General features: G+C 56.5%; 1 protein-coding gene across 3 annotated transcripts in view; it reads left to right on the plus strand.

Moving 5' to 3' along the window:
- PRDM16 (PR/SET domain 16) overlaps nucleotides 1-25,194 on the plus strand; it is a 332,745-nt gene that overhangs the window by 92,561 nt on the left and 214,990 nt on the right. For all 3 annotated transcript variants that reach the window (XM_081488463.1, XM_081488464.1, XM_081488465.1), the window contains exon 2: nucleotides 11,357-11,691. In XM_081488463.1, coding sequence (XP_081344589.1) covers nucleotides 11,357-11,691 — 335 coding nt within the window. The remainder of the gene's footprint in view (nucleotides 1-11,356; nucleotides 11,692-25,194) is intronic.

Here is a 25,194-nt window from a genome sequence, read left to right on the forward strand (position 1 = left end):
GAGTGTGGGCACCTTGGGGCACAGAGGGACACTTGAGGAGGATGGGGCCCAGCAGTGCTGTGGGCCCTGCTGGCAGCTGGCTCAACCCCGTTCAGTGTGGGGCCCCTTGGGATTAGCAGTGACAGTGCTGAGGACAGTGTCCCCACATGGGAGCATGCAGGTGCTTTGAACCTCTGAACAGGTTAAATGTACCTGTCTTTAATGGGGGTAGGGACTGAGGTCCAGAGAGGTCTGTGGGCATATTGGAAGGAGAGCCAGTCTGCATCTACAGGAACCGAGAATCGACCAGGACTGTGAGGGAGGGAAGAGTCCAGGATCTGGATGAAGGGCTGACAGCAGGAAGCTGGTTTCATTTTGGGCAAACAGCCTGTAAGAACCTTCTCTTCTGTGGGTTATGATGATGCTCGAGGCACCGTAGACTCAAACAGACCCTCGTGACCCAAGTTCACGGCAGCATCACTCATAGTCTCCAGAAAGGGGGAAGCAACCGAAGTATCCATTGTCAGATGATGGGTAAACAAAATGTGGTCCAGCCATACATCTATTCAGCCTGAAACAGGGAGTAGGTCCTGACACCTGCTCCATCGTGGATGGACCTTAGGACACGAAGCTGAGTGAAATGAACCAGACACAAGGGGACACATCCTATGTGATCCCAGTTCTGTGAGGTCCCTGGAGGAGTCAGGGTCACAGAGACCCAAAGTAGGAGGTGGGAGCCGGGGGCTGGGGGAGGGATGGGGAGTGAGTGTTTCATGCGGACAGAGCTTCGGTTTGGGAAGATGAGAACATTCTGGAGATGGTAGTGGGGTTGGCTACACAACAATGTGAAAGTGTTTGATGCCACTGAGCACTCCAAAATAATTAAGATGGTAAATTTTACTTTCTGTGTCTTTTATATCAATTTTTAAAAAAACTGCACTGCAGTGTTGCCAGATGTGGGGGTAGAGGGTTGGTGTTTGACGCCCACTTTCCTTGGTATTTGGGGATGTCTTGGGGCCCGGGGTCCCTCTGATGCATTAACGTACAGGAAGTGACAGGTTAGGGGGACACCCCCTGCTTGGGCCTCCAGCTCACACGGTGCTTAGCACGGGGCCAGGGAGAGTCGACAGTGATTTAGAAGAAAAACAGTGAGATTTGAGCAATCTGTGGGCTACCTCGCTGCCCCTGGGGCTCAGGGAAGTGGTATATTAACCAAGGAATAAAGGAGAGGAAGAAAAAAGGCCAAATCACATCTCTCTGAAACAAAGAGGCTTTTTACCAGGAACAAGCCTTGATAAAAATTACAGTGGCATCAACGAGTCGTTCAGAGCCTGCCTGGGGCGATGGAGGCAGTGAGGAAATGGGGATGCAGGGCCTGAAATAGGCATGCCGTGTCCCTCGAGCATCACACGGATAAATAATCGTCTTAGAATAATGCACCAGCTCTAAGGAGGGCCAGGTGGTCTGGGCTGCAGGCAGAGCCCCCACCGTCCTGTGTCGGTTCGGCTGGACCGTGGGGGTCTGGGGTCTGGTGTCCGTGAGCAGCCCTAGGGCACTGGGGCCAGGCTGCAGGCTGGATGCTGAGGAGGGTGCAGGGGCCCCAGAGCTGGGTGTGAGGGGTGGGTGTGAGGCTCACCCAGCCTACCCGCCGGCCTCCCGTGCAGGAGGGGAGGGGGCAGGAGCAGCTCCTCTGGTTCCCCGTCTGGACTCAAGGTTCTCAGAGCTGTAGGCTGACCCCGGGAGGTGAATCTAACCTTGAGGTCGGCTGAGCTTGGTGGTAGCCAGCCAGCAGCGGGAGACTCATGCAGTCGATGAGGTGAGGGCCTCACCTGGTCCTTTATCCTCTGGGCATCAAGTTCTTCATCTGCAGAATGGGTAAACAATGAGCTGCTACTCAGTGCTATTGGCAGGCTGAGAACAGGGGGCAGTCGGGGGCTCCTGGGAGCCCTGTGATGGGTGACAGCAGCCTTGGGCCATGCTCCGTGGCTGGTCAGGGCCCTCCAGCCCTGCTCTTTGTATCTCTCCTTTGTGTTTGTAACAAAGCTCCCCCAGTTGAGGGCTTCAAACAGCAGAGGTTTACTGTCTTCCTTCTGAAGGCTCAGTCACCACGTGGCCATCTTCCCCAGGGGTCTCTCTGTGTGACTGTCTCCTTTTCTTATCAGGACACCAGCCATTGGATCAGGGCCACACTGATGACCTCATCTTAACGTGACCATGCCTGTAGAGACTTTATTTCCAAATCAGGTCACGGTCACAGGTACCGGAGGTTAGAACATCAACATATTTTGGGGACACAATTCAAGCTGTAACGTCCTTGGAGCTGCACCAGCCATCCCGATTGTCATCAGGTGACAGGAGGCCATGGGGCCAACAGGGCAGTCAGTTGGCTGAGTCAGAGGCCTGGACCTGCCACCACCAGCTCAGGGCTCGAGACAGGAAAAGTGCACACATGTGACAGTGGCCAGGAAAGTGGTTGCCGTCTTGTTGGGATTGAGAGAGGAAGAGGGACACCAGCATCCTTGTTGGGAGGTTCCTGTACCTCTGGCACTCGCAGGAGAGGCTGGGGCAGAGCAGTGAGGGAGACCCCAGACTCACCAGGCCCTAGTCACGATGTGGCTTCATCAGCCTGGCAGCTGGGGCTCATTGCCCCGGGTCCCTGCAGGGAGTGTCCCAGGCATGGCTTTGGGAATATAAACGATGACTGTTATTAATATTTAGCATGTTTGCAGGAGCGTCTTTTCCGGGTGCTATTAATCTGCCATGTTAATAACAGCCGCGCTCTGCTCTGGGCTCAGCTCAGCATTGCTGAGGGGGCGGGGGCAGCGGGCAGGAGCTGAGGTGCCCACAGCAGCTGCGATCCTGGGCACCTTGGGCAGCCAGTGGGACTCTGGGTGGCCGTGGCGCCGGGCAGGGGCATTCCTGGAGTCAGGACTCTTAGTTCTCGTCTAAAAGCCAAGGTCCAGGGCTGAGGGAAGGGTCTCCGTGATGGCTGCGGTTGATTAAAAGCTCGAGAACAATAGCAAGACTGACCCTGTCAACTGCCAGCTTTCTCTTTCCAGCAAACTGTTTCCGGAAGCGGGGCTGCGGCTGAGGACCCTCCCACCATGGAGGGGCTTCCCCTTGCTTGCTGCGCTAGACAGAGAGGTGGCTGCACGGATTCCTCCCTAGGAATCAAGGCATCTTATTTCACCCCTTTACCCAGTGGCTCCCCTAGACCCAGCTCATCTGAGTGTGCACGTCCCTCTGTCCCTCCCTCCCACCATAGCAGTGGCTGAGATGGGAGTCACAGACCACAGGGACCTCCAGGCTCTGGGGCAGGGGGAGGTTAGGGAATCTCTGAGGGGTGCAGCACACATCCGTTCATCTATCCATTCTCTGCTTGGCTCAAGAAGTCAAAAAAGTCAGAAGATGGGAACCAAAGTCCCACCTTCTTTTTCCAAGAAGACTCATGTGGGAGATGAGAAAGCTGGGGGGGCCTGTGGCTGAACCCAGCATCACAGATGTGCCCCTCACCCATGGAATGCTGGACCAGGCAGGCTACCCTACATGGGTGGAAGAGGGAAGCAGTGAAAGAGCAGCGGAGATACCCAGCTCTCTTCCCAGAGTTAGGGCTGGGCCAAGCCAGTTCAGGTATCATCTCAGATTAACCAATCAGATTCAAGCTCCTGTTACTGGGGCTTCATCTCAGGGAAGAAGAGTCAAGAGTGAGGTGTGAGGGTTCCTGCCTTCCAGCCTTCCACCTATCTCATTAAAAATTGTCTTCAAGATTCTCCTTGCCCCCATCCGTTTGGGCATCCATTCACCCACCATCCATCCATCCACTCATCCACCCATCCACCCACTCATCCATCCATCCACTCATCCACCCATCCATCCATCCACCCATCCACCATCCATCCATTCATCCACTGTCTGTCATTCATCCATCCATTCATCCTTTCATCCATCCATCCATCCATTCATCCATCTATCCATCCATCCACCCAAACATCCACTATCAATGCATCCATCCACTAACCATCTATCCATTGATCCACCATTCATCCAAACATCATCCATCACCCACTGACTGCTCTTCTACCATCCACAACCCATCCACCATCATCTACCATCCACCATTTATCCATCCACTATCCATCTACCCATTTATCCATCTTCTTACTCATCTTTCCATCCACCCTCCCCTGCATTCATCCATGTATCTATTCCTCTATTTATCCATCTGTCCATCTGCTTATCTACTCATCTACCCATCCACTAACCCAACCATCCACTCATAAATTTACTTGTTCATTTTATTGACACAAGGGAGGCCATCACTAAAGGCTGGACACTTTTTAAGGTGTTTTCTCATTGCACTGGGAACACTAGAGCTGTGTGATATACTTGAGACTCTAATCAGCTCCCAGCTCTGCCCTGACTCACCATGCGGCCTTGAGCAATTCATTGCTGCCTGAATTTCCCTTCCATGATGTGAGGATGGGTGTCACAGGAATTAGAACAATCATATTGCTGATGTGTCTGCCCTGGGGCCCGTCAGCACCCAGCACACACAGGCTGGCAGAACCAAGGAGCAGACAGCATTTGGACCAGGCCCACCTGAGGTTCCCCCATCGCTTTCCCAGCCTCCCAAGACAGTCCTCGAATTGGGCAGCTGACCAGGGATGTGCTTCCCAAAGTCTCAGATCTGTTCTCCATTCGACTTCACCTCAATCACCACGTTCCTTTTATAAATTGAACTGAACAGTAACTTTAGTTTAAAAAAAATTTTTTTTTGAACAGCAACTTTTAAATACTGCTTTTGATAGGCCTGGTGAAACTGATCACTACCTGGACATTCAGACCTCGAACTGGCCTTGGAGGGGGTAGGGTACGACTGTGCCCTAGCCTGCTTGTCCCCGGGAGTGGCTGTGGTCTTAGGTCCTTGCTGTTGGTTGATATGATGGGGACTTCAGACCCGAGCCCACACAGATCCCGGGGAGGGCACTTCCTATGGGTCCGTGGCCCCATGTCTGCCGGCCTCTGTGTAGGAGGCTTCTGTTGAGAAGACTTGAGAGGCCCGGCCAGGTTTCACTGAAATACGTCAGTGTTTCCTGGACAGCGCATGGGTCCTGTCCCTGCTGGCGATGCCAGGAAAAGGAGGAAGGCTCATGTTCTCTTTTATCCAAAAAACTCGTTAATAAAAGCAAGCAGCCAGGTCTGGGGCTGACCCTCTGGAGGCCACTCTGCAGGCCGGGCAAGGGGAGGCTTTCGTTCTGTCCTCGGGAAGCCCTTGGCAAACCCCCACCTTCCTGCCCTGCCTGGCGGGGAGCACAGGGGTGGAACGGACCAGACATGGACTGAGCTCTGCCGGGATGGGCCGCTTTAACAGAGTTCTCCTCCTTCAAGTGCTTCTGATGGAAACAGTCAGGTGTAGTCTGGATGGGATCACAGAGATGTGGGGATGATCGCGCTTCTCCTGCTGAGGGGCACACTTTTGGTTGCTTGCAATGGGAAGCTCCAAAACTTTGGCCATCTGATGCAAAGAGCCAACTCATTGGAAAAGACCCTGATGCTGGGAAAGATTGAAGGCAGGAGGAGAAGGGGGACAGCAGAGGATGAGATAGTTGGGTGGCATAGTTGACTCAATGGACATGAGTTTGAGCAAACTCACCCAGGAGATAGTGTAGGACAGAGGAACCTGGCATGCTGCAGTCCATGGGGTTGCAAAGAGTCAGACACAACTTGATGACTGAACAACAACAAAATGAGTCAGGGATGAATGAGACTGGGCCGTGTGGGTGGGCGCTGGTCCAGATCTCCAGGGTGAGCTCATGGAGTGTTTAAGGCGACTGGCTCCCCTGGGGCTGAGGCCTGTCTCCCCAGATGCCCTCTAGTTATTCGGGCACTTCAGACACACTGCCCCCACAGTGGTTCTCGCACTCAGCTGGCCCAGTCCCCCTCAGGTTCAGATCGAGCAGGTCTCTGGGGTGCCCAGGAATTGCAGCTGTAGAAGTGCCCGGGGTGGGATGCCAGTGCCACTGGTCTGGGGACCCTGATATGAGACCCCTGAGCTAGAAGGGCAGAAAGCCCCACAAATCCAGGCTGTGTCCACCTTTCTTCTCACCTTCCCCCGTGCCCAGCCCACTCAGCTGGCTCCTGTCAGGAACCTGCAGGTTTGCACCATGGCTGCCCTGCTCTGTACCCCAGGGTCAACAAGCAGTGTCGATGCTCTGAGGGCGTGTCCCCTGTTGCCAGTGACTTGTCTTTCAGACGGACTTGTCCTTTCCGGCAGTGCTCTGGGGGCCATCCCAGCCGGTCTGTGTCCCTCGGGAAGGTCTGGGTGCAGAGCTCCCTGGAACCCTTGTCCTGACCTCTCGCTGGACACCGTGGCATATGGGCCTATCTCCAAAGACATTTGGGGTCTGTGAATGGCTCTTAAATGTACCTGGGCTCCTTCACACAAGGGGCTACACCTGAGGTTAGTTTCTAGCTCAGTTCAATTTATCTTCAACCTCACTCTGTGTGACACAAGAAGTGCCCCTCGGCACCCAGTCCCCCGGTGGCTCAGATAGTAAAGAATCTGCCCGAAGTACGGGCGACCAGGGTTCAATCCCCTGAAGAAGGGAATGGCAACCCACTCCAGTATTCTTGTCTGAGAAATCCTGTGAACAGAGGAACCTGGTGAATTACAGTCAGTCCATGGAGTCACAAAGAGTCAGACACGACTGAGCAACTAACACTTTCAATACCCAGTCCCCACATGTCCTTGTGTCCAGTGCCATGGGACCCGGGTTACATCTTTGCTGGTGGGCAGGCAGGTGGGTCTCCCATGAGAACTCCCGATCCTCTGAGAGGTGCCCTGTGGACTTGTCTGGTTTGGAGGTCATGGGGTACAGCACTGCTGGAAGCTCCCGGCCCAGGGTCTGTGCTGTGCCTGGTGGGGCTCCAGGAATGGGGCACCTTGAAAAGTGTATGAGGGGGCCTGACCTGACCTGGGCGTGTCCCTGGCTGAGGGCAAAGTCGCTAACAAACTTCAGCCCCAGATGTGTTCTTGGAGAAAGGAGTGGAGTGCCAGGAGCTTTGGGGGAGCCACCAGAGCCTGGGCCTGGCCATCACACCACATTCCAGCAAGTGTCACCTTGCTGCCCAGAGAGAGTGTGTTTATTCTAGTATACATGCAGAAGGGGTCAGCTCCGTGGACCTGGCCACTTCCAGGGTGGCTGGCTGCTGGCAGACGGGCCGGCCCAGGTCAGGCTACAGGGTCTTCCTCCGGGGATGAACCCAGGAGGCAGCCCTGTCCACTCTGAAGCCTGAGAAGGGGCAGGGCCTCCAGGGCTGGGGTTTGTCGGATAACTGGGAGCCTCCAGAGCTGGGGTCTGTGGGGTGACTGGCCGGTGGCACAGGGCAGGGAGAACCTCAGGCTGCAACCAGGAGGCAGGCGGCCGCCTGGCCATCGTTGTCCGCACTGGGCAAGGCCGAGCAGCCTAGGTCCACAGGGAGTAGTGACTGTCCTCCCCATCAGGGCTCCATGAGCTGACAGAGTTCCGGGTCCAGCTTGGCCACTAGTACGGCACAACAGCGGTGTCCCAAGTCCCCTTTCTAGGCATCTTGGCTCATGGGGGTCTCAGGGTCTCCTTTCCCGCCTTGTGTAAGGATCTCTTCTGTCCTGTGTGGGGGCAGAGGCATCTCTCAATCCCAGTCAGAATCAAGTTGGCTGAAGACAATTTGCTTTTGACCCACCGACCCCAAGATCATTGCTGGACGGGCCAGCTCTGTGGGGAGTGGTGCTCGGGCCCATCAGCTAAGCTGCCTCATTCCGCAAGCTGGGCCCTCAGGGCACCCTGCTGGAGCCTCCGAAGCCACTCTGCCCTCCTATGATGTTCACACACCTACTTCTAAACCCAAGAGATGAGGGTGAGACACAATTGAACCAGAAAGGAAACCCAGACCTGGATGCATTTTCAGTTTTACCCCAAAGTGTTGCCTGTGCATATTGTTTGCACGGAGGGTGTTTCTCTTTTGGGTGAGGAAAGGAGGGTCTCACAGCATGTGCTGGAAGGGACGCAGCTCTGCGGTGTTTGTGGGGTGAGGCCTGGCCAGTGTGGGCAGAGCTCACGGCCGGGCCCAGATGGCTTCCTCTGAGCACACCGTCCCTTGTTCCTGACACCTCTGTTCTGGTGGCTGTGGGGTGGTGTGAGCATCCCCCAAATGAGAAGGTCCGTCTGGACCAGGGCAGAGTTGGAGGGCAGCCTGCCAGGCTGGGAGCTGGGGTCTGGGCCCTGGTGCCCCAGGACAGGCCTGGCCCAGGCGCCTGGGTGCAGGGAGCATGTTGGTATTTGGATGGGGCTCCTGGGTGGGGAGGAGTGTCCTCAGGGATCTGGGTGAGAGGGGCAGACGAGCTCCACACTGGATTTTGGCATGAAGTTTGCCCAGAGCCTGGAGCCCTAGCTGGGACCCGGCCCCACAGCAGGTGCTTTGTGGCTTCACCGCTGTGGCCGTGGATCCTCTGTGGCTCTCCTCTGCTTCCTGTCGCTGCCTGCACCTTCTCCTCTCCTCTCCTCTCTGCTTTTATTATTTGGGTTGATCTCCCAGGAGAAATTTTAGGAATGATGGACTCAGTCATGAACCCTGAGCCTAAAACAACCGCAAAACCCCAGTGAAGGACCTCAGTCCCCTGACAAGTGAATAGCATGCTGCAGCCCAGCCTGGATGCCAAGGTCGTAAAAAGCTCCTGCTCTTGGCACTGCCTCCGGCCCTTCCAAGAGAGTGTGGGCTGGGAATGTGCTGGTGGTCAGAGGCCTGGGTAGCAGGGGGCAGGGGCCAGGGGCAATGACACCCCCTCCTTGGAAATACCTGCCAGCCCGGGGCCAAGGGGCTCCTTGACCACCAGGGGCTGGTGGTCCTGAGAGCAGCCTGTCCGGGACTCTGGGCCTTTCCATCCAGCCTCCCCGCTGCTCAACGACCTCAGGGGAGGACAGTCTGTGCTCATCCTACACAGGCTTCAGCAGCGTCCGGGCAGCCTGCTTCCTGAGGGGCCTCAGGGGCTATTCAGGTCATCTCCTATTCTCCAGGTGTTTTCTCTGCACGCTTAGGCCTCCTCTCAGCCATGTCCAAAAAAAGAGTCTCCCCACCATCCCCGCCGGCCATGGGGCAGCCGAACGAGACCTGGGCTTTCCTGGTGGCTCCAGGCAATCACTTAACCCCGGTGACCGCAGAGGGTGGGAGGCGGGCAATGCACAGCTTTCCTTTAATCAGCAGGAAACACCGCCTTCTCTCCTAAGCTGTTTGCTCGGCCAGTAAATTAAACATGCCCTTCAAGCGTTGATTTTCCTCCAGTAGGTGAGGAGTTTGGGGAAGTAGAATTCAAACAGAAAAAAAGAAAAACCACCCAGAAAAACAAAAAAGAGCCCTAAGATGGACATGCATGGATAGGAACAGGTCCTGCTGTCTGCCCAGCACCTTCACATGAGGGGCTGGGCTCCTCACCAGCCAGACGCAAAGGCATCAGACCCTGGAGGGGTCAGGGAGTGCCCTCGGCGGGGGTGGGGGTGTCCTACCGGGGGGTCCCACCCGAGTCTGCTGGAGCTCCGTGCAGTCACCCGGTCAGATTATAACGTGACACTTTAATTACTCCCCCCAATTCACCTTGGTTTTTGCACCCCGGGAAGGGCTCGGGGTGTTCTTTCAATCCTCAGCAGACTTGGGTCCTTGGGATGGGTGCGCACCAGCTGCCATTCTGTTGTTGCGTTTTTGAAAGGATCCTACGAATCAGTTAAAAAGGAACCGTTGGCCATTTAAAACATAATAATTACTTCTGTGAATGCTGCTAAATTAAATAAATGTTATCCCCATCATTTTTTAAGACTTTGGTTTCTTTTGAAAAGAAACATTTTGTTATTTCTCCCGTGGATCGGTTTGAGTCAGCGTGAGGACCCCAAAGTTCCCGTCTCCCTGGAGACGTCCCTTCCACCCTCCGACGTCAGGGAGGGGGGAGGGGGCCGCGAGACGAGGGCCAGGGTGACCACAGCGTTTGGGTCGCTTTCCGAGGTTTTCAAGTCCCAGAAGGAGGCCGGAAGCATCCGGATCAGAGGTCAGCAGGCTCCAAGAGGGGAGCAGCTTGCCTGCCACGCCTCCCACCCCCGGCCTCCCTCCTCCTGTCTCTCTTCTCTGAGTTCTTTAATCTTATCGAATGAGAGCCACCTCACGTGAAAATGGACCATTTTAAAGTGTACAGTTCAGGGGCACGCTATCCACCTTTGTCTGGTTCCAGAACATTTTCATCTCCCAAAAGAGGCCCCGGGCCCACAAACCAGTCACACCCGCCCCACAATCACGGATCCCGTCTCTGTGGGTTTGCCTTTTGTCTGTACATTCGGCACAAATGGAATCTTAGGACTCGTGGCCTTTTGCGTCCGGCCTCCTTCACTCAGTGTGACATTCGCGAGGCTCGCCCATGTTGCCCCTGTGAGGTCGATCTTCATCCACATCAGTATGAACAGCCTGTTGTGCGGCTGGACCACGTTTGTTGATCCTCTCATGTGTTGCTCCCCTTGGGGGGCCTGGGGGTTAACAATGGTGGGATCCTCACCCCCTGGCCTCCCTGTTTGCCACTCTAAGGTCGATGCCAGGAGCGAAGCTGGTTTTCTGGCTGTTTGACCAGTTCGCTCGCCCTGTCCCCTTGCCCCGCCCACTCTTCATTACCTCTTCTGTGCCTCAGGGCCACTCTCAGGTGACCTTCTAGGCGGCACTGATGTGGGGTCAACTGTCTCTTAGGCTGGACCCCAAAGAAAGGGCCACACCGGACAGACAAGCTGGAGACCCTTTTGCTCAGTCCCATGATCTGCCACCCCATGGTTCCCAAGCTCATGACTCAGCAGGCCTCTGTCCTAACCTGCCATTAAGTAGTCAGGGAACTTCTAGGAACCCTCCCCAGCCCCAGCGCACCCCCACCCCAGAGCAGCCCAAATTTCATATAACTCAAGTTGAGTCCCCGCAAGATCTTGGAACTTGCCCCATTCTCTAATTTCCAAGGCTGCAGACACAAACTGGTTCCAGAATGAATGCCTCGTCACCAGCCCAGGTGGAGCCCCCCAGAGTGTCTGCGTTCCCCACTGCCCCCATCCCATGGAGCATGGGTATCCCTCCTGTCTTAATGCAGGATGGGCCAGTGTGACCTCAGCCATTGCCAGGGCCTTTGGGAGCCCAGGGAGAACTCTGCTGACCCAGGGGGTCCACGTTGTTCCCCAAGTGTTGCTGGAACCTCCCCCTGGGAGCCCCTAGCAGAGGCCGTGCCTGCCAGGCAGTGGGGGGTGGCTGGCCCATTTCTCTTCTGTCCCCCGAGCTTGGGCCCTGGGAAGCGGAGCTGCACAGCCTGACTCTGTGTTGTCTCCTCCAGGTGACGGCGACATTGTAAATAACATGTACGGGCCGGACCCCGACCTGCTGGCGGGCGAGAGTGCGGAGGACGAGACCGAGGACAGCATCATGTCCCCCATCCCCATGGGGCCGCCGTCCCCCTTCCCCACGCCCAAGGAAGGCTCGCCATATGAGGCCCCAGTCTACATCCCCGAGGACATCCGCATCCCCCCGGGCTTTGAGCTCCGTGAGTCCTCCATCCCTGGTGCCGGCCTGGGCATCTGGGCCAAGAAGAAGATGGAGGTGGGGGAGCGGTTCGGCCCGTACATGGTGGCGCCCCGGGCCACGCTGAACGAGGCGGACTTCGGATGGGAGGTGAGCCCTGCCGTGCTTGTCTCGCGGTCCATCTATTTATAAAGCCGGGTTGACGGTGCTGCCTGAGGCGGGAGGCTGGGTCGCAGAGAGTGCTGAATTTCCCAGGCTTATTTTATCCCGCGGCTTGCATGACGCGACTCCAAAAACACCAGAGGCCTAGTGGACGCCGGGCGGCCCCCATCCGCCACACCCGCTCTCTTCCCGGAAATGTGTCTTTAATGAGCTCATGTCTTAAACCCCTCGAGCTTGCCGTCTGGATCTTAGGTGCTAAGGCTGCCATCTCGGCAGAACCTCGGGGATCGATGGGAGTCTCCCAGAATAAGGTTTCTGCTCCTGGGAAAGTCTTTAGATGGGGCCCAACTCCCGGCAGAACAGCACATGTCTGGTGGCCACACTGCCCTAGAAGCCCTAGCGCATCCATGCCCTGGGGCTCCTGCTGGTCTGCCCGGGTCAGATGGCTCCCTAAGAGGAGCCCCCACTTCTCAGACTGGCGGGGGCAGAGAGGAGAGTCTTGTGGTTTTGATTTCCCTGATGATCCAGGTCTAGCTTGGCAGTCCTGGAGGCTGTGGGTGACCCGGAGAGGGAGTCTGATAGGTGGGGGATGGGGGGTTGACAGCCGTGAAAGGACCCTTCCTCCGGAAGCATCCTGCTCTGACCACGAGGGACACTGGGCCCCAGTTCAGGGGGCTTTCAAGGTGGTCTCCTAAGGACCAGGGCCCCATTAAAGCACACTCTCCTCTGGTCCTAGCCTCTCTGCGGGCCCCACAGAGCCAGCATGCAGTCGTATTTTGGGCAGGGACCCTGCCTGGATGGAAAATGCAAGTGCCAACCCAGATTCCTCCTGGGTGTTTCACCACTTCCAAAAGTGCTTGGATGGTGGTCAGAGCTAGGAAGGGGAGAGCCGTCCAAGGAGGGAAGAGGGCCCTGTGGGGCTGGCAGCTGTGTCCCCTGCCAGTGGTTCAGGGTGGTGGGGCTCGGGGGGGCCGACTCCCCCAGCTGCTCGTTGGCTTTGGAAAAGTTCCCATACTGTGTGTCTCTCAGGGTCTGCGGACAGCGAGGGGCAAGCTTGGGTCCATCTTTGCCCTCTGACGAGTCTTTACCATCTAGATGGCTGCTCTTGGGGACATCACTGCTCCCTGAAGATTCGGGGTACACAGTGCATGACCCTTGAGCATCCCCCAGGGGACCCTCAGGAGCCCTTGAACTTCCCCCCCAGGCCAGTCCATCAGCTTTTGAAACCCTCTGAAAGGGTCTCACAGAGTCTGGCTAAGTCATGTGCTGGTGGTAGTGCTGCAGCCCTGAGACCCCCGTTCCCTTCACAACGGAAGACATGGGGGCGCCTCAAACACTGGGTGCCCTGATTCTCCTGCAGGCGAGTTTGTGGTAGCACAAACCCATGAGGTGTAGACATCAGGGAACGCAGAAGCCCCCTACCAGGTGCCAGCTGAGAGCCCAAGCTCCATGGATGGCTTTGAAGGTTGAGGGGCAGTGGGTTGACCAGATGGATGAAAGAGCAGGCGTGCCAAGATTCACTGCAGCTGAGTGGTGGAGGCCACAATTGCATCGTGTGAACCAGCCTGTCTGTCCCCTGCTGTCCCCAGGTGGCTGACTCCGTGTGTGTGCCTCTCAAGGTTGAGTCACCTGCAGAACAGGTGGGAGGGAGCAAGGTGAGGAGTTGGGAGGTGAGGCCCTCTTGGGGGCAGCTTGTGTGCTCCTCAGAGACCCACAGGGTGGCCCTTGCTGGGCCAAGAAGAGTGTGTCCACGTAATGTGACCGGTAAGTGGCTTAGGTTGTAGGATGACCTGTCCTGTACTTCCCATCTGGCTATTTTCAGGAGGAATTTAGGGGTTTGTGTGATGTGCTTGGAAGGGCCCAGACTACTGAATTAGGAGACAGCTTCAGATGTTGGAGGGTAAACGAACCCTGCGTGTAGCGCGATGGATGACCTTGAGGTGACCTGATTCTCATCGGCTCGGATACAGGCCTCTGTTTGCTCTAATTTTAAAGAAACGGCCCGTATCACGGCCACCCCGGGTGCCGGGCCTGGTACGGGCCGTGCTGTTATCTACCCGGCGCCTGTTGACTTTGTGATATTATTTGTCCTCCATGTACGTGCAGGATCGCTCCCCTCCATGGTGCCTCCTACCCCACCCTAGGCAGCGCCTTGATTCCGGTGCCGAGACCTGACCGCCACCTTTCCTGCCGGCCCTGGCAGGTATTTGCCCTGCGTCCACGTCCTCACGTCATGTTCCAGATGCACTGTGTGATTTGCCTGACCTTGTCTCCTTGGCGAGTTCAGGCCTGACCACCTGCTCTGGGGCTGTCTCTAGACTTCCTGGCCTCCTGTCCTGTCCCATCCAACGCAGTCATGAACAGCTGTTGATGTCGCCGTAGTCATGGTCAAGCCCCAAGAGCAGAATTGGGCACCCCAAAACCCAGAGTGAACCTGCTTTGGCCTGAAATAAATCATGAGGTTGAGGTGGTTTCTTTCTAGCTCCATGGATCTCTGGGTAGAAGTCAAATAGCCTCACTTATTGCACTATGTGAACCGGCCTGTCCCCTGCTGTCCCCAAACAGGAGACTACTATGTCACTTGGTTCCTATGTCCTCCTCCCGGTGACAGTGTCTGTCAGTGGGCCTCACTGCCCTTGAAGGGCAGGCATGGTCCTCGCCTTCACTCTGCTGCAAACAGGACCCAGGCCAGGAGTGGAGAACCCAGGCTCCAGGGTCTAGACCTTTCCATGGCTCCGGACAGCAGAGGGCCCTCCAGAGAAGCCCTGAGTCCCGAGTGAGGTGGCTGACTGTGTCCTTGCACCCTGCAAATGCCCGGGCCTGTGGTCTGCTCAGCCCCATGCGGGATTGGGGACAAAGACGATCACTAGGAGAGCGTCAGCGTCTGAGTATCCTGGCTGGGGACGCCAGGCAGACACAGGCCCGTTGAGGCAAGGCCCAGGGACAGTACCCGCAGGCCTGCAGTCCAGTCCTGAATGTTTTATGTGTTGTTACTCAGTGTCACCGCAGTACTTGAACTTCATCAGTCAGTGTGATTTGATGTGATGACAGTTTACATGGCATTCAGCCCCTAAAGACCATCAGACCATCTTCTAGCAGAGATGGCAAAGCAGCTCTGAGAAGGAGCCAGGATGGTTCTGGATCCCCGAGGGGCAGTGGGTGGCAGCAGTGCTTGTGTCCTAGCCTGGCTCAGAGCGTGGTTGCTTCCACGGGGTCTGGTCTGGGGGTGCAGCAGGAGAGGAGGACCCAGGGAGATAACCTTGCAGACACGGGGCGGGTGTCCCTCGGAGGACAGGCTCAAAATCAAGGTCAAACCCATGATTCTTACCGTCATTTTGGGACTTCACTGAAACAATTTTCTTTCTACTGGGAGAACAGAATTCCTGTTCTGGACCATTCCACTGAACTGAAATCCAAGGGTCCCACATCATTTTCTCTTTCTGTGGTGAGGTCTCTGGCGACTCGGCCCTTCTGACAAAAGCATTTCTGGCCCTGCTGGGGTGGCGTGGGTGACCTTGCACCTTTCAGGGTCAAGGTAGCAGGAGCATCCTGGCTTGTGCAAGAATATTACCTGAGCAAAACAGGAAGGCACGGGTTAGCCCCGTGGCTGTGTACCCTCCTCCTGCTGTTCACCTGCTTTGTCTTCACATGGGCGTCGGGAACATTCGATGATTCTAAACATTCCCCTCACCCTGACCCTGTGTGTTCTGGGGGAGGCCGGAAGTGAGTCCCTCATTTTGGGTAAAAAGCACAACTCTGCTCTACATGCACCCGGACCTGGCAGCCATGTCCTTGGACACAGACAGGAGTGTGAGGTGCGTGGAACACAGCTCCCTGGGCTCCATCTCAAAGGGAGGTGTCTGTCCCTTGCCTGGGACTCCCAGCCCCTCCCCCCTAGACACAGCCTGCCCGCTGACGCAGCCACCACTCACCCTCTGAGAATAAATCACCTCGTGATTGCATTCTATTGCCCCGGGGTCTGAAAAACAATGATTTTGATCATTTGTTGAGTAAATCATGACATTTATCATCGTGCTGTTTATTTTGCTAATTAAGAGATGGCTGCGAGTGGCAGGCCCGAGGGAGCCGGCTGTGGAACCCGCTCCTTGGAGGTGCCACCTGCCCCAAGGCGGGGCCCCGCAGTTGTGCTCTGGTTGGAGCAGCCACACAGGCCCCCAAGGGGAGGCGCGGGAGCCATTTGCACACTGAAAGCGCCCAGCTCTGCTTGTCTCTCCCAGAAAGGCAGGCTCTCTGGTGCCCAGCGTGCTGCCCAGCCTGTAACCGATACTCAGGCATCGTCTGTCGAAAAAAAAAAAAAAAACCACGTCTGCCTCTGTTTAAGGAGCTGGTGGAAAATGTTAATGTGAATTGATGGGGTTTCAATTATCTGAAGAATTTACTCGAGTGGATTACCTCATCCTTTTGGCTGTGGTTCCTGAATATTAATACACATGTTCATTTGCTCAATCAACAAACATCTGTGTCTGGCCCAGGGACTGTGGGAAGCTCCAGGGTCGCCAGGGAAAGGCTGCCCCGTCTCTCCAGTGCTACAGTCACGCGGCCCCCAAGCCGGCGCCTCTGGGGTCTCCGCACCCCCTGGATGGCTCTGGTGAAGGCAGGACCTGCCGGCCACCCCTGTGGACCACAGGCTGCCAGAACATCCAGAGATGCCAGGTAGGGATGTTCCAGGCCAGGGCTGGTACCCAGCTCTGCATGCTTAGATTCTGAGACACTGTTGTGAATGTGAGACTGAGTAGTGATCCAGAACCCCTGACCTTGAAGAAGGGCGTGGGTTTGAGGAAGTGAGCTCTGCTTGTGCCCACTGGTCCCCCTACATATATATATTTTCAGAAAAAATAATGCTTCCTCTTCCATGCTGGGGCCATGTGTCCTTAAATTAAGGAGGAGCTGAAGGTCTATTTTTGGTCCAAAGTGGCAGGAAGACAATGAAGCCCAGTGGGGTGTCTATTCCCTGCGACTCAGGGTGTCAACACAGTGGGAGCTCAGCCTCTAACATCTCAAGGACAGGATATGGTGGAGTTTCCCAAGGCTTGTGACACATGCATAAACATGTGGCACTGAGATCCGAGGACCCAGGACGCTTTTCCAGGTCTAAGGGCTGTGACCACATTCACTGAGACAGATAGAGGGGCAGGTGTTCTTGGGGGTCTGGCCTCTGTGCCCGGCCCCTGACACCTGTCCAAACCTGGCTGGGATCAGGTGGGCACCCCAAGACTGCAACCATGCGGCCCCAGCCTGAGCCCCTGATCTCCTTGGGGAACAGGCCTCCTCTTCTTTCTTCTGCACTTACAACCTCACACTCTGGCCTCAAGGACCCTGTCCTCTTTCCTGCTGAACTGGCCACAGATGTCAGCACGGACTCACAAACACCCCAAGGCTCCCTGCCCCTCAGGCCATCAAGTCAATACTCCTGCTACATCTCCCCCTGGAACAGAGTTCCTGAGGCTCCTGGGAATGGGCTTCAAGCCTCTCTAGTTCCTGCTGTGTAATGACCAAACAAGAAACCCCGGCCACCTAGAGACAAATGTGTGTGCTTGACTCATTGCCTAGATGAACTGGACGCCCCTGGTGGCCCCAGAAGCATGAGCTTCCCAGTGCCATGCCCCCTGCATTGACCTCCCGGTGCTCTGCCCACTCCTGCCTTCACCTCCTGGTGCTGTGGGCTCCTGTCTGGCCCCCAGAGGGACAAGGCCACGAGTACCACTACAGCCAGAACTGCCATTCCCCAGGATTCAGGAAGGAAATGTCCATCCTCCAGGAGAAACAACAGCAGTGGCCAACAATGGGCCTGGATACGCGGATGTTTCATCACCAGCAGCCCCTGTGGAAGCGGAGCTGCTGCTCAGCCAATGGACACCTCCTCTACACCTCAGAATCGTCAGCAGCCTCAGGATCTGGGTGCTTTCAGCCCTGGCCAGCCCTTTGGATGGACCCACAGCCCCAGAACAGCAGGAGAGGAAAGCTGGGCCCAGCAGCCCCTTCCGGTATTCCAGGTGACTCCAAGAGGAGGTTCACCTAGCCTGGGAGGAGGGGCAAGCCCTGACTCGGAACAACGGCCAACCACCAAGTTTGCAGAGAAAAATGTGACAGCTGGTACTTAAAGGTCGGGACTGTCCTTCAGGTGTTTCCAGGGCATCTGAGACCTGAGAGCAGAGATCTCCGTCGGTGGGTCTCATACCGAATCCCCCGGAGCATCAGAAATACAGGTGCCCAGACCCCACCCCAGAGACTTCAGGCTTTGGCCAGGTGGAGGGACCAGCCGTGTGTGTCTGTCTGGGACAGTCTTGGTTTTTGAACCAGAAGTTCCAACAATCCTCCCTGGGTTTGTGAAAACCCCCAGGAACTTAGAATGTGCCAAGCCGGTGAGAGCAGCCAGTCTGGGAAGAGAGAGAGGGGGATCCTTTCAGGACTGCAGCATCTGTGTTAGGAGCCCTGGTAGGAGGGGACAGCTAGGAGCACTGATGGAACAGAGGTCTCCGAGAGGACCACCACCCTTCTCTCGCTGTGCTCCCTCCACTGGGGGGTCCAGAGAGGTAAGGGGACAATTTGCCATGGGTAGCTGAGGGTAACCTGACACTTAAACAGGCGATGCTCCTGCAAGGACTGGCTTGTCCCACAGGCACCCTGAGGCCCGAGTGCAGGCGGCTGTGCTCTGTGTTGCACACGCACACTTCCACACTCTTCCACACACGTTCCCTGCAGGGACCACACTCCAGCATTTTCTGTGCATCCTTCACCCTAAAGCGGTCACGGTATGTGCTCTTGCTGACACACCCAGGGGTGGGGGTGCACCTGGCTCCTTTTTATTTCACTCTTAGACGGTCATGTTGTGTTTACTCTTGGAATCCCAGCCGTGCGGGAAAGTACTGTGGCCAGGCTGGCACAGGGGGCCAGGACTAGTTTCAGCTCCAAAGACTGGGCCTCCTGCTGGTGCGACAGCCTCACTCGCAGGACGTGGTATTCTTGGCCCCAGTCCTTGCCTGTCCTTTCTCTCCGCAGCACCAGAATGCACACTGGGACCGTCCCAAGCGCATCCCACCCCCCAGGGACCGGGAGCCTGGAGGCTGTCTGTACTCTGCCCTCCTCTGCCCGGCCGGCTGATTCACCCCCGACACTGACTCTGCTTCTGCGCTGTCTGGGGTTTATTTTAGGTCTAGAAACATGGCAGGGCGTTTCTCCTGCCATAGTGATTTTCTGAATGTGTTTAGGAGGCATCACGTACATTCAGAAAGCATCCAAAGTCGTAAGTCACCACTCAGTGGACGTTCACACCCGTGGAAACAACACCTGGATGGTTAACAAGTCTGGGGACCTCTTCTCAGGCTGTCGGATAGGAACCTGGATTCAACAAGGGGGGCCATCCTGTGGGAACAGGGCCGAGTGGGAGGTGGCCTGGTAGCGCGGGGGCGGAGGGGTGGGGGCCACAGGCCCGCGCCATCTCGTTTCCCCAGGAACCGCTCCCACCGCAGCTTCTCTGCCATCTCTCCCAAGCACCATGACATCAGGTCCAGACGTTTTTAGCCCAAGAATGCCATGAAACCCTGCACTATCTTCGGCCCAGCTCCGAGGCGCGGGTATATAAGGAATTTTCGGAAAAAGGACAGAGAATGACTAAGAATACCTCCCTGGTAGTTCTTCTTTATTTCCTTAAGGGGTAATAACTCAGCCACAGTCCAGCAGAGGGTACTTTCTTTAAATAGAGCATTCTGATTCACAAGCGAAAAAGGAAATAAATATTTTCTTTTCATATTCGAGAGACGTCCATGAATACCAACTTCTTAAATGGTATTTTACCATCCGCATCTCTCTCTCTCTCTCACACACACACATACACATACACACACATGCACACACACACACACACCCAGTGACAGCAAGCCCATCCTCACCCCCGAATGGCTGCTTGTGAACCAGAGATGTGGACTAGCCTCGGGTTGTCAGAAGGAAGTTAGAGGAGGGAAGATGGAGGGATGATGTCTTCACCCTGGGACCCGGGCTCACCCTTTCTGCTGGTGCTGTCTCCTCTCCTCCCCCTCCCCCTCCCTTTTCTTTTATCCTTAAGGGAAGTGGGGTCACACATTCAGGGATCATGACAAAGGCACCTGGGTCCCTGTGCTGGGCAGGACTGGTGAGGTCGGGGCAGGCTGACCAGGCTAGGAGCGTGGACAAGAGGGAAGCCCTGGCATTCATTAGGTGCCTGCTGTGTGCACATGCCAGCCCTGCCAGGCTCTTTCTGATTCGTGATTCTCATTCTATCTGTGATTAGATCCCATGCCCCAGCCCCGTGGACTGCACTGGGGCGTGGCAGGCATTAATGCCTACCCCCTGGGTGCCCCACTGTGAAATTCTCCAGATCCCAAAGACAGCCTTCAGCCTTGCCGGAGCCAGGATTCTGAGATGGTCCCGGGGTGCCGGGAGCCTGGCTGGTGGGAGACGTGTTCAGTTCAAGCAGGAACTGTGGGGACCCCGTCCCAGAAGGTCAGCTTGTGAGGCACAAAACCCAGATGCCACCCCCCATCCGAAAGGAAATCTTTTTCACCTGTTTACCTCAGGCTTGGATCCCATGGAGCTATGGTTCTCAAGTAATTGTGTTGAGAATTCTTCAGGCTCCTTCAAAATGCAGGTTCAGGGTCCCACCCTTACCTGTGTGTGTGTATGTGTGTGTGTGTGTGTGTGTGTGTGTGTGTGTGTGTAAGTCACTCAGTCATGTCTGACTCTCTGCGACCCCATGGACTGTAGTCCGCCAGGCTCCTCTGTCCCTGGAATTCTCCAGGTGAGAATACTGGAGTGGGTTGCCATTTCCTTCTCCAGGGGCTCTTCCCGACCCAGGGATCAAACCTAGGTCTCTTGCACTGCAAGCAGATTCTTTACCATCTGAACTACCAGGGAAGCCCCACCTTTACGTAGTGGATTAGAATTCCTGATGGGGATCCCCAGGAATCTGCATTCTAATTAGCAGTGGAAGGGGGGCACTAGAAGTTCTCCATTTATGGGTGGAAGCCCAGAGAAAGAGGCTTCACTTGAATTTACCTGCACCCCACCCCACCCTGTGTGTCCCACTGCCTCTGGACCCCAGAGCCAGGAGCAGCCTGGCTGCCCCACTGTCCTCCAGAAGGACCTTTGGGCAGCAGCAGAGGTTGGGGAACAGGCTCCAGAGAGATCCCACCCCCACCATACAGCTAGCCGTTAGCATGGCTCTCCTTGGGTGGGTAGCCCCTGGAAACTGACAAGTGACAAGACCCCCCTCCCAAGGGCATAGCAGTGATGGTCAAGGTTGGGGGGAGGGCCCAGACACCAACTGTCCATGTCATGGCTGGAGATTACTTGGGACATTATCATTTCTCACTTTCATTGTGCAGGTGGGAGATCCAAGCCCTAGAGAGGGAAGGGGGTCCCGCAGGGTCATAGGGTAGTTTGGCACAGGGGCAAGAGACCAGGCAAGGGACCCTCAGGCAGCTTCCTTCAGCCCTGCCTCTTGACTCTGCAGTTCATGCAGACAGCATGTGCTGAGACCAGGGACTGGACAGCCCCCTGACTCCTCCGCAGCAGTTAGAGCAGCCCCCAGCCCACGTGGGCACTCTATTCCCACCACTCTGTCCAGGCCTCAGCTCCTCCAGGGGAATGGGGACCAGTAAGGCAGGGAGTGGTCCAGACATAGCCCTCAGCCTCCTCTCTCTGCACCTGCACTGCCGGCCCAGCCAGGGTGGCTCTCAGGTTTGGCCTGGGCCGCCTGTGGCCCCGCCTTCTCCAGGCTGACCCCACCTTCAGGAAGCCTGTGGTGGGACCCACCTGCTGAGACAGAGGCATCTGCAGCATCGCTCATTTACACGGAAAGATTATGTCAAGTACTTTCCCAGCAGCGGCCTCTCATAGAGTATAACGGGCTGGAGGGTGGCCCTCTGAGCGCAGGCAGCTACTGGCCAGGCAGCTCCCCGGGGACCCCCAGCATGGCCTTGGCCAGCCTGTCATCCACTCCCTCCCTCCCTGCTGGTCAGATGAACGTCCCAAGCCTCTCAGGCCATAAAAGGTCTCCCTGGGTCATGGGACAGGGTGTGGACCTCCCCGCCAGGCCTGCTTATCAGAGCTTCTCTCGAGGTGAGAATTTTTGTGGGCTGGTCACCTCCAGGTTAGGAATGTGCTCTCATCATGTCACAGGCCACTTCAGCTCAGCCAGAAACCAGGGTGACCCAGCCGCTTCCCGCCTGTCAAGGGGCAGTGGCCGCCGGAAGTCCCCTGCAGGACGTCCTCTCTTGCTCTATCCGGGGCTGGCATGGTGCTTCCTTCACTCTCTTGGGCCCACAGGACACTGAGATGTGGCTGGGTTTGCTCTGATGGAGGCCGGGTCAGGCCAGGACGCCCTTTGCATGTGAGAGGTCAGCCTGGGCGCACAGCAGGAGGCCCCACAGGAACAGCTGGAGTCAGCATCCTGGTGCATGGTGGCCCCCGCCTGCCTTCACATTGTTTAGAGCACAGAGAGCAAAATGGCCTAAAGGTGATATTTCAAGTCAGCTGATGGGATGCCCGTTGGTGTAGGTGGTGGTGTCTCCTCCTTGGGGTGGGAAGATGCTGAGACAAGAATGCTCTGTCATCACTCAAGAGTCAGCGTGCTGGTCCCTGCTCACCTGTGTGCCTGGCTACCTGCTACACATGAAGTCATGTTTCCAGGCAGTGGCTTGAAGAAAGGCACCGGCCTCCGGGGCAGCGCCCAGGGTGTGCCTGTGCCACATCCTGCCCTTCTGTCCCAGCTGCGCACCCCTCTTCCTGGCCAGGCAGAGCAGGGCTGGGATCACCAGCCCCCAGTGGGCCGCGGGAAGTACCTTGTCTGGCTTTCAGGCTGCGTCCCTGCCTCCTGGGCTAATGCCCAGTCTAATTGCACATCCCATTGTGTCGTCCCTGTTCAATCATGTTCAGAAATACCTCCATCCCCTCCTTGCCCATTCAGATCTCTCTCAAGTCCATTCTGGCTTATCAGCACAGCCATTTCAGGAGCAGAGCTAAGATTTCTGCCATTTAGGCCCGAGGCATTGTCTGTCCCTGTGGCGGCGGAGATAAACCCTCACCCAGAACAAAGTCGCAATGACCTTTTACAAGTAGAAGCAGCCTTGTTTCCCTCCAGACTCATTTATCAGCCTTCCTTTCAGCCTGGCGCGCAGCGGAGGCCTGGGAGAGCTCTGCCAGGCGGGGGTGGACAGGGATTAGGACGCCCGGCTGCTTCGTTCTCCGAGGCCCCTCAGGGTCCATGGGGACAGAGCTGTGCGTGGCTCTGGGGAGGGGCAGCGCTCACCAAAGAGGGTGGGGCCTGCAGTTGCCGGGCCTGGGAAAGGTGGCCATGTCCCCTGCCCTGGCCTCCTTCAGGGCCAAAGTAAAACCTTGTGGACCAAGCCTGAGGCAGGCTAGACATAAGTGGCAATGATGCTGATGAAGAGGCCTGCATCTCTGGAGCCTCCAGGGTGGCTGCTGAGCTTTGCAGCAGATCACAGGTTTTCCCCACAGACCCCAGACAGCCTCCTGGCATCGGGCCTGCTTGGCAGGAAGCTGGGAGGAGAGGTCTCTCCCAGGCCAGATACCACAAGAGTCAACATGGGTGGTGCTTTGGGGCAGAGACCCTTCCCAAGAAAGTATTTCTAGGAGGTTCCATTTGCCTTGGCTCCTGGAGGTTGGGTTGTATGGGAACAGCTCGTGGATGGACCATAATGAGCCTTATATGCATGAAGAACCGCAGGACCCAAGGAACGTGTGTGACCCTAGCCCAGCTGTGCCCCTTCTTTCAGCCAAGTGAGCTGGCTGAGCCCAGGGGGCACTGGAAGTCATGCCACCTCCCCCCACTCATGGCTGGTGGGTACCTCTGCAGGGAGGTCCCTGGGATGCTGCTGTGGGTGCTGGCTGGGAGTGGCTTCTGCAGCATGAAGCCCCTTTCTCCTCCTACAGTCCTAGACTCCCCTCCGCATGGGCAGGCCCTGGGCCCCTGCAGGCAGGGATGATGGTGATGACAGCAGCAGGACACCCTGGAGGGCAGCAGCCACAGTGACCAGACAGGAGGTCAAGGCCCTGAAGAGGGTGCTGGTGGGAAATTGAGAAGTCGTGAGTGTGCCCAAGGGTGCTGTCGGTGAGGGCTGGCAGGCTCTGGAGAAGGCCCCCACCCTGCACAAGGACACTGAAGCCCTGACCCAAGAAGGGAGGAGGGGTGGGGAGACGCACTTGCCATCCAGGGCTGCCCACAACAACTCCTGCCCTGCACCCTCTTCTTGAGGAGACCACAGTGGACCCTGTCTCAAGTCAGAGCTTCCAGAGATGACTGGCACCCTCTGGGGTCCAGGCTGCAGCTCCACGTCCTCTCTCCCCACCACCCCGGGAGACTGGAGGTTCAGGTCCTCAGGGTCAGTGGGGACTGAGCTCTGGAACTCCTTGGTACAGGTGGTAGGTCCTGGGGTGTCAGACACCCCTAAACTAGAGATGGGCTCCCTCAACTTTCTCTCTTCCCCTGTCTTTGCAGCAGGGACCCCATGGCGATGACTGCCCAGGCTCTGAGGGGTCCCCTTTTGTTGCACAGCTGCACAACCAGGGGCCTCCCGAGAGCACTGGAACAGGGGCCTACCAGGAGCAGAGTTACTCTTGGCAGCACTTGAGCCAAGGCGGAGGGCAGGCCCAGCTCACCTGCCAAAGTTTCCCTGGATGTGGCTGGAGTCTCTGTGGACCCACTGAAGCCCTCTATCGGAGGCTTGACTTTAGACTCAACGTTAAGAAGAGACTGAACTTCCCTGGTAACTCAGTTGGTAAAGAATCCACCTGCAATGCAGGAGACTCAGGTTTAATTCCTGGGTCGGGATGATCCCCTAGAGGAAGGCATAGCAACCCACTTCAGTATTCTTGCTTGAAGAATTCCATGGGCAGAGGAGCCTGGTGGGCTACAGTCCCTGGGGTCGCAAAGAGTGAGACACGACTGAGCGACAAAGCACAGCACAACACTAAGAAGAGACCACGAGGTCGCCCCTGGGATCTGAAGAACAAGCTCGGGTCTCCCTGACAGTGTGCTGACTCCCCTGAAGACGCAATGGAGGTTGGGGTGCTTGTCCTGCCCTGGGCCAGCCTGACCAGTGGCTCTGGGAGGAAAATCCCCCTGGAGATGACCACCCAGAGGCTCCACCATCTTGTCCTTTTACTGGCCCAAACACCCTACCAGGAGATGCTGCCTGCAGCCCTTTGGCACCGACTTCAGTCCTGACCCTGTGGTGGACGGGAGAGAGTGAGTGATGGACGAGAGGCTGGGGGGATGGAAAAGGAGGAAGGGCAGGAGGAAGAATAAGAGGAAGAGGAGGAGAACATCAGGAATGAGGGCCTGAGTGAGGACTCTGGGCAGGCAGCTCGGGAAGCATGAATCTTGTTGCCTTTGTTTGAGGAAGGAAACGGAAAAGGGGTCCATTTTGCATTTTGATAAAAAGTCTTCAGACTCTACTGCTGCTGTCACGGAAC

The sequence above is a fragment of the Giraffa tippelskirchi genome, chromosome 5, assembly GCF_054371585.1.
Source record: "Giraffa tippelskirchi isolate mGirTip1 chromosome 5, T2T-mGirTip1v1.2.pri, whole genome shotgun sequence".
In the NCBI taxonomy this organism is placed as follows: domain Eukaryota; kingdom Metazoa; phylum Chordata; class Mammalia; order Artiodactyla; family Giraffidae; genus Giraffa; species Giraffa tippelskirchi.